The sequence below is a fragment of the Chanodichthys erythropterus genome, chromosome 1 (genome assembly GCF_024489055.1).
Source record: "Chanodichthys erythropterus isolate Z2021 chromosome 1, ASM2448905v1, whole genome shotgun sequence".
In the NCBI taxonomy this organism is placed as follows: domain Eukaryota; kingdom Metazoa; phylum Chordata; class Actinopteri; order Cypriniformes; family Xenocyprididae; genus Chanodichthys; species Chanodichthys erythropterus.
Window position 1 is genome coordinate 4,639,211 of NC_090221.1, and position 9,100 is coordinate 4,648,310.

General features: G+C 33.5%; 1 protein-coding gene across 1 annotated transcript; it reads right to left on the reverse strand.

Moving 5' to 3' along the window:
* Positions 1–959: 959 nt before the first annotated feature.
* Positions 960–8,167, reverse strand: slc25a48 (solute carrier family 25 member 48). Its single transcript, XM_067366993.1, has 7 exons — positions 8,024–8,167; positions 7,273–7,316; positions 7,011–7,082; positions 5,881–6,133; positions 3,347–3,622; positions 2,320–2,453; positions 960–1,537 (listed from the first exon to the last, which is right to left on the reverse strand). The coding sequence occupies exons 1-7, from the start codon at positions 8,067–8,069 to the stop codon at positions 1,433–1,435; spliced, it is 930 nt and encodes a 309-aa protein (XP_067223094.1). The 5' UTR covers positions 8,070–8,167; the 3' UTR covers positions 960–1,432.
* Positions 8,168–9,100: the final 933 nt, after the last annotated feature.

The following is a 9,100-nucleotide window of genomic DNA, read 5'->3' on the forward strand; positions in this document are numbered from 1 at the left end:
TAATTGTTTCTCTTTATAAAACACAGTTGTTATGGTAAAAAAAAAAAAAAAAAAAAAAAAAAAAAACGCCATATCATCATCATCAAAAATCCTAATTCACAGATCTCATTCCATGGTTTATAAGTATGGCTTATCATTAAACCTAATAAAATATTGTTTTATAAACATTGAAACTAGAGCAAGAGGCTGAGCCCTTTTAAGGTAATATTTTTGAAACACATTGTGCAAAAAAACATTTTGAACTACTACCATGTCTTGAGACATCAAGAATCAGTGTATAAATCTAGCTGATTCTTGAGGTCTCTGTGTGTCTAGACATGGTAGTAGTTCAAAATGTTTTTTGCATGATGTGTTTGAAAAATATTACCTCAACAGTGTTCAGCCTCTTGCTCTAGTTTCAGTGTTTATAAAACAATATTTAATTTAGTTAACACTAATTATCAGTCACAAACCTTGAGATGAAATCTATGAATTAAAATTTTGATGATTATTTCATCAATACAGATCATTCCCAGTATTTCTCTTGACTTTTTTTTTTTTTTTTTTTTTTTTTTTTCTCTCGATAACAACTGTCCTATAAACATTACAGCTGCCAGAGAAACACTAACATTAAAAGTCAAGGTCAAGAGCCCAACTAAAGCTTTTCACCATACTGGTGACATCTTAATTCATTAAATTTATTAATATATGTTGATTTCCAACCTATTTTGGGTTCATTTTAAGCAAACAACACAGCAATGTTTAAACAATAGTTGAGATAAATAAAACTACCCAGCAGGTTGGGCAAACATTTAACCCAACTGCTATAATTTGGGTTGTTTTTTACCCAGCAGAGTGTAAACAGTTGAGATCAAACTTCATATCTTAAGAGGTTATTCTAAAAAAAAAAAAAAAAATCCCATTTAAACACACAAGTAGAATACATATAAGTTTGAAAGTGATTCATACAAACAAGTAGGCAGACACGTTATATTACAGGTTCACTATATAATTTGATTTATTCCCATTTGCATGATATTACATTAGCAGATCATCTTAAAGGCACATGGAAAAAAGCAGATAAAAACATTTAAGCCCAGGCTAATGATTTGTTAGCTGATAATGCATGATAGTGACCACTTTAAAGTACATATACAGGACAGGTATTTTTAGCAAAATAAATTTTTAAAAATCATTCACATGCAGATAATGCATAATCATATATTAAAATATCTGAGCAAACCAAATATGACCAAATATATATATTTTCATTATTTTCTTAATATAAGAAACACCTAAAAACTTCCCTGCTCTTCATTGTACCAACAATGAACTCACTATATATATGGCAATAAATGCCACATGTAAGTCTACTTGCCATTAAAATCACAAATGCTCTAAAATCATTTCCAGGAGAATGTAATGTGCATTAGCTTGTTTCAGCTTGAGTCTTTTAGAAACTGCGGAAAAACTGGAGTGAAAGCTCGTAACCAAGAAACATTGTTGCAGACATTGGAAATCCCCTGATAGCATTCACAGTCGCCCCACGAAAGAAAACCTGCATTGACAAAAAAAAAAAAAAAAAAAAAATTAAAAGCAACAGTGTTATATTCATATTTCACAAAACTCTGAATCAGCATGTTTAAACATTTACAGTAATTAACTTACACCAGACCTTTATAAGCGCTCTATTATTCATTTTATCTGATCTGACCCTTAAAATTACTTAAGTTGTAATATATAGTATACAAATTATTGGTGTAATATATAGTGCATATATGAATATAGTCAAGTTGATTTGCTCATATTAAAGTGCCACTATTATGTTATTTTAAAGGTTCCTAATTTTATTTTGAGGGTCTCCTACAATAGGTTTGATGCCTCCAAGTTCAAAAATATTTTTTTTTCATAATATACATTGCACATAACCACATTTCTTAAATTACACCTTTGTGAAAACAGTTTTTGTTCAAAGATTCTTTCTTTTAAGAGACTATAACTATTTTATTTATCACGATAATTTTTTTATTTAATTACTCTTTTCATTTATCGTGCACTTTGATCTTTACAGAGCTTTTACATTCACAAACAGCTATATTGTACACGACATGAAAGGTAATACTCAAAATCGATGCACTCCAAAGATTATTGACTTAAATATTTAGATGTGATCACATGAAGCACAGGTTACCTGACCAAACTTGTTTGACAGTGTACTTGTATCTCCTACTTGTACTTATGTAACTATTAAGCAGCTACTGTAACTAGTCCTGCAGCTGCTGCATTAAAACTTTGTTTTGAACCCTACTTAAAAGTTGTGTAACATCCGCAGCAACTTACATGTATTCCCTCTGTTTTGTAACTTTGCATGATGCAATGCACAATGCCCTTGTATTTCCTCTGCTGCATTGCATCTGCTTGCAACCTGCTTTTCACCACGTCAGCAGGTGTGGCGGTGACCCACGAGATGGATCCTGTGGAACAACAGCATAAGTGAAATCTCATGTGGAGTATCCTTAAAATGCTTGACTCCCACTAGTGTCATATTTAGGTTAAACCAGGCCCTTCCCAGAACCATAGGAGAGAAATTCATGGGAAATACAATGAGAAATCTCAAAACAATCCACCCTCGGACTCTCCTCAGCCAACAGTAAACTTAATAATCTGACTGCTGAGAAATAGTGTGGTGTCATCCAGAGGTTCTGACAGAGCTTTTTTTTTTTTTTTTCATGATAAAGAAACTTATTTCCAATGGAAAGTTTCTATGGATTTTAAAGGCTCTCCATGAAACCATTGATGCCAATAAGGAACCTTTATTTTTAAGAGAGTAGGCATGAAAAGAACATCTCTCTTAAACCTAGTGAACTAACTCTGTAGAGAGCATTTTAAAGTTTCCTTTCTAAGATACTATCTGGCCACATTTTAATGGCATGATTTTTTTCCCCTTAAACTAGCAAACTCTGCCCCGCAGCCAATTCTGAAGATTTCATTGGTTGTGTCAATCACAGTGCTGACTGTGACAATGCATGTGGGGGGATCATGCATTTCAAGGCAGCATTACATGTATCTTTTGGAGAGAAGGCAATCCTATAATGTATTGCGACAAGTTCATAAAACCCATCTAAGATGGCAGACCAAACAAGAAAATGTTGATTATAGATATAATTCATGAAATAATTTAATTCATAAAACAATAGTTCATTATATTTTAAATTGACTATTGTTGGACTATTGTTGTTAGCTTAGCAACATGCTACTATCAAATTCTATTGAAATCTACTGTGTTTGAGTGCTTTGAATCAGTCACTTATTAGGTTCCACTTTAGTTAGAAGCCAGGTTTTGGAACAGATCTCATGTGTCATTTACCTGCTAAACCTCCTGCTAGCCATACGCAGCAGGGATGAGGTGTGCCACTGCCAGCAGGATTCAGCCAGTTGCAGAATAATGTGTAGGGTATGAAGTACAATGTGTAACCAGGTACATCCCGCAATATCATGGCTCCTGCTCCTCGGTAGAGTCCTTGAATGCCCTCATTCTGCAGGACAGTACTAATGCAGTGCAGTGGCCCTCTGTACATAAACTGGGACTGAATCCCCATTGACCGAAGAGGGACACTCCCATTCCCAGCAAGGTTAAAGTTCTCTGAAAACACACAAAACAGTACATGAGCAATACTGTGTGTGTGTATTTTTGTCTTTTTATAGACATTTTTTTCCACAATTGTTAATTTCCTTGTAAATGATTAGCTTTCAGTAATCATTACATAGGATTTTTTTTTCTTTAACCCTTTCAAGCATAGAGGTTACTACAGTAGACAGCTAATTAAAGAGCCATTTCCTTGCTTATGCATGGGTTTTGATGGCATAGTTGCACATCAACCACTACAGTGAATACTAGTTAATCATCCTATACACTGCCACCAAATGGAAACCCTTGTATGTGGAATTTTTGTTTCCTCCCAAGATGGCTAACGGCCAGTCAGAAAAGCCAAGTTAAAAAAGACAGATAAAAAATGAAAAGAAAAGAAAAAAGTAACATCTAAGGAGTTAAATTTCCAAATATTGATTTTAGATTGGGATAAAATTCTGACTAATCATCTGTCCATTAAATTGGACATTATGCATCACTAGCTATATTTCAGCTACAATTCATACTATTACTGTGGCTGTTGTTCTGTTGTGGCTGTTTTGTCTGTAAATAAGTGTATTTGTGTTATTAGATCGTAATTTGCAGTTTTAAGTAAAAGTAAACGTTTTCTGATTACATAATGCATGTTACTTGTAATGCATTACTTTGCTCGTAACATCAAAAAAGTACTCTGATCATGTAAAGCACATTACTTGTAATTTAATACTTTACTCATTACATCAAAAAACTAATCTGATCACGTAATGCATGTTACGTATAATGCATTACATTACTCGCTACATCAAAAAAGTAATCTGATTACGTAATGTGTTACTTGTAATGCGTTACTTTACTTGTAACATCAAAAATGTTATCTGATCACGTAATGCATATTACATAATGTATTACAGTACTCACTACATCAAAAAAGTACTCTGATCACATAAAGCACATTACTTGTAATTCAATACTTTACTAATTACATCAAAAAACTAATCTGATTACGTAATGCATGTTACTTATAATGTGTTACTTTACTCGTAACATCAAAAAAGTAATTTGATCACGTAATGCACATTACTTGTAATTCAATACTTTACTCATTACATCAAAACAATCTGATTAAGTAATGCATGTTAATTGCAATGCATTACATATTATTTAAAAAAGTAATCTGATCGTATAATGCATGTTACTTGTAATTTGTTACTTTACTCATTACATCAAAAAAGTAATCTGATTAAGTAATGCATGTTACATGTAAAGCATTACATTACTCGCTACATCAAAAAAGTAATCTGATTACGTAATGCATGTTACTTGTAATGCGTTACTTTACTTGTAACATCAACAAAGGTAATCTTATCACATAATGCACATTACATAATGCATTACAGTACTCACTTCATCAAAAAAGTACTCTGATCACGTAAGAATTACTTGTAATTCAATACTTTGCTCATTACAACAAAAAACTAATCTGATTACGTAATGCGTCTTATGTGTTACTTTACTCGTAACATCAAAAACGTAATTGATCACGTAATGCACAATACTTGTAATTCAATACTTTACTCGTTACATCAAAAAGTAATCTGATTAAGTAATGCATGTTAATTGTAATGCATTTCATTACTCGCTACATCAAAGTAATCTGATCATGTAATGCACATTACTTGTAATTCAATACTTTACTTATTACATCAAAAAAGTAATCTGATCACATAATGGACGTTACTTGTAATTCATTACTTATTACTTAAAAAGTAATCTGATCACGTAATGGACTTTACTTGTAATTCATTACTTATTGCTTAAAAAAAGTAATCTGATAACATGATGCATGTTACTTGTAATTCATTATTTCACTCATTACTTAAAAAGTAACCTGATCACGTAATGCACGTTACTTGTAATGTGTTACTCCCAACACTGCTCATTTCAGATGAGATTTGAAAACACCTGATTGCTAGTAGTAGCAATTTGTATGAAGTTCTTCTCTGCCTGGTAGTTGAACGGGAACAAACCCAGTTACGTTTAAATAATTGAAGTTTTCACATGATTTTATATCATTTTATTCCTTGGTTTGTTAAATACACAGAGTATTACTGTGCTATTACTGTATCATGTTTAATACAGCATCTCTTCAGTTAAAAACATAAACGCATCTTGTCTACTCAAGTCGACATCTGCATGAAAGGGTTAACATGAATATGTTCAGTCCTACACCATGCATGACTCCAGGGTGCTAAAATGTCAAGAATCTAACTTACCTGCAAGAACAGGTTGGGTTTGCAACTGCAGTCTAATTTTGACAAGGTCAACAGGGGCGCCCACCCCCACTGAAACCAGACCGGTCAACATACTCGCTACGGTCAAGTCAAGCATGCTGCAAGGGTGTCTACCGTCACCATAACGATATCTGCTAATGAGGCGTTGTGTGTTGCTGAAGAAGCCGAACACCAGAGAGTTATAGAGGGTGATGCTAGCCAGTGGAAAGGACAGTCCTTTGAAAAAGCCTGTAACCTAAGACAACACAAAAGGGAGAGATGTCTTTGTCATAGATTGTCTACTTTTGCTTCCAAGAAAAGGACGTACCTATTCATAACATAAATGGGGTGATTTTTGATATGTAGTCCCACCCAGGGACAACTAGGAACATAGTCCCAGGCCCTGTGATGAGGGTATAACCTACTTATTGGGCTTGGGGTGAGGGGGCCCATTTACACAAGTTTTGTCCTGTACACTGTGAATTTTAATGGTGGACTTGGTCAGTATTAATATATCATACATAATTATTTACAATTAAGAAAAATAGGTTGTTTTTAATCATTTTACTACTTGTGTTTGAGTGTGTGTTGCCCAAGATGCTGCAATATTTTACATGAAAAAGCAATTTATTAGGAAATATTTCAGATGTATTTTTTTTTTTTTTTTCCAATTAGAAGGATTTAACCACTATTTTCTTTGGGATTATTGTTTATTTTATTGCTGTAATACTTGTTTTATTGTGTCTTCAATAATACTCTAAGAAGTGACATCATCATTAACAACATTTCAAAGGATGAAAAAACTATATATGACTAAGCTAAATGATCTAAAATACACAACTATTCTAAATTAAATAAACCTAAATTACCATAACTCCAAGTTAACTCTCCAATCTCTGAACAATGGTTAACTTTAAATCTTTATTTTCATCTGGATCCATGCTGTCATGCATCTTTTCATTCTGTAAATAAGTTTTCATACTGTATGCTTAAAGTTTATGAGCCTGAAGGTACAGCAAAACAAGAATGGCTCAACAAATACAAGGCTCTCTGGCCTTTTGGAGCAATTGTGAAATGGTTATAAAAAAAAAAAAAATGTTTGTCAGTAACTTTATAAAGATATAAAGTCTTACATTTTCCTTTTTATAGATTGTTAGAACACAGTGCAGAGTATTCTTGTATCCTTTGCCAGCTTGTAAACGAGTCTGTAAACAAGCAGAAATGAATTTTTCATTATTCCCTGGGCTGACACAAAATGTTATGCCATCCCAGTGGGTAAAAATGGACAATGATGCCTTATGAAGTAACTTGGAGTGTAAAACCTTTAGAGAATATATAATTTATAAATACATTTCTAATCTTACATTGCATAAAATGCTTGACAAAACTTGGTACCTTGACTGTGTCAAGTGGATGTCCTACAATCACACTGGATGCTCCTGTAACAAAAACAGTATGCTATATAAATTCAAAGTGTTGCAACTAAAGTGTACAAAGTAAATGATAATGATAGATGCACTGCATAGCTTTGTAGGAGGCTCTTCTTGCAGAACACAGTGCCCGTTTTTCATGAATAAGTCACATTGTTTTGAACATTTCATGGTGGATGGGCATGCACATTAGGACTTTACAGGACACTTTTTATTTCAGTGGAGAACCAAAACCCGTTTAAGGCTGAAAAATGTAGACCAATGTTGTTTACAAGAGCGCAAAGTTAAATACCTTTTGAAACACTTGATGCTGCCTACATGTGACACAAATTTCGTGAAAAATAAACATGGAATTATTTTATGTAACCTACATCCCATAGGCTAACTGATAAACATAAACAAAGACGCCCCTCACGCGGATTCAAGCCATCTCTCAGTTAAACTTGGTTTTCGACTCGTTATACTGACTATTTTCCCATTTTGCAGTATTTTCAAGAAAAAAAACTTTCTCAAAATGCAGATAATATCGATTAAAGTGGTAGTTTAATTGAAAATCTATTTTGCATGTAGACGCGAGGATAATAGATCAACTAGCCTACTTCACCAAACAAGAAAACTGCATAAATAAAGGCTAAATCGCACGATATTAATCTGCGAAAAAGGTTTGTTTGTAATGTTAAACATACGAAACTTTTTACAAAACAAATAAAACTCACCTCCAATCCATCCTGCTACAAAATCATCCAGATGAAAGACTGTCATTGTACAACAGACTGGATCTACACTGGAGATCTCCACACAAGCGTCGGCATTGATACTGTTAAAATGTTGACGCTAAACATCCGTAAGCTTCATTTAACAGTTTGTCCGATCGATAAAAGCAAAGGTAACTTCAGCCTCATTCACATAAATCGGTGAGGGAGGGGAATATGGGGGCGTTACAGATATACGAAAATAGATTTGTCCAGCAAAATCCATAATGAGCTGATTAAAACAATTTGCTGCAGACATATTTCTCACTATTGTGTAATATAACTGGTAAAGTGTGTATATCTTTATCACGAGGCTGCTGAGTTCTTCCTATAAATCGAGGAATGCCTGGAATGTGTTGGTGTCCATGACTCACATATGGTTGAACGAACCATATGTTTTTCACAAACCACAAACATTCTTTGGAAAATAATGTTTCATTTATATCTAAATGAAAATCTTGGCAATTAGATATGCTCTCATCAGGCATGACGTGACATGAAACCTTATAGGTTGAGATGTAAACAAACTTCTGTAAATAGCATGCTTCAGTGCATGTGGAAAGATACTGGCATTGGCATAATGGAAAGTAGAGTTCTGTACTGTTTTGCAAACTTTTTTATTATTATATGAGAAGTGCCATTGAACACTATAAAAAAAAAAAAAAAAAAAAACTCACTAAAACTGAAAATGTAATTGCTGCTTTAAATCAAAATGATGCCAAAGGTACAACCTGCAGTGAGGTCATTGCACTTTTTTATTTGCTTTCACATTTCTGGTTCTGATTGAAACTCTTAAGCTCACAGAAACAGGTAGTCAATAAATAACAGAAATTATTGTGACTGGACTAATATAAGCCTATAGCTAATATATCATAAATGTGCAACCTGATGCAGTCTGAAATCCTCTCTTGTGTAAACTGAAATCACTTTCCCTTCATTGTGTAATATATTGTTGATTCACATGCTCTCCAAAAAGTTTTGGCACAAACTGAGTATTAGACAGATGAACCCCATGACACATAGGCCTTCTAACAGGGAATG

What these genes read in the sequence shown, in the direction of transcription:
- slc25a48 (XM_067366993.1), bottom strand. Translation starts at nt 8,069, where the DNA reads ATGACAGTCTTTCATCTGGATGATTTTGTAGCAGGATGGATTGGAG. An exon ending in TGTAGCAGGATGGATTGGAG is followed by an intron (nt 7,317 to 8,023) that starts GTGAGTTTTATT and finishes TTTTTGTTACAG; the next exon opens with GAGCATCCAGTGTGATTGTA. An exon ending in ATCCACTTGACACAGTCAAG is followed by an intron (nt 7,083 to 7,272) that starts GTACCAAGTTTT and finishes GCTTGTTTACAG; the next exon opens with ACTCGTTTACAAGCTGGCAA.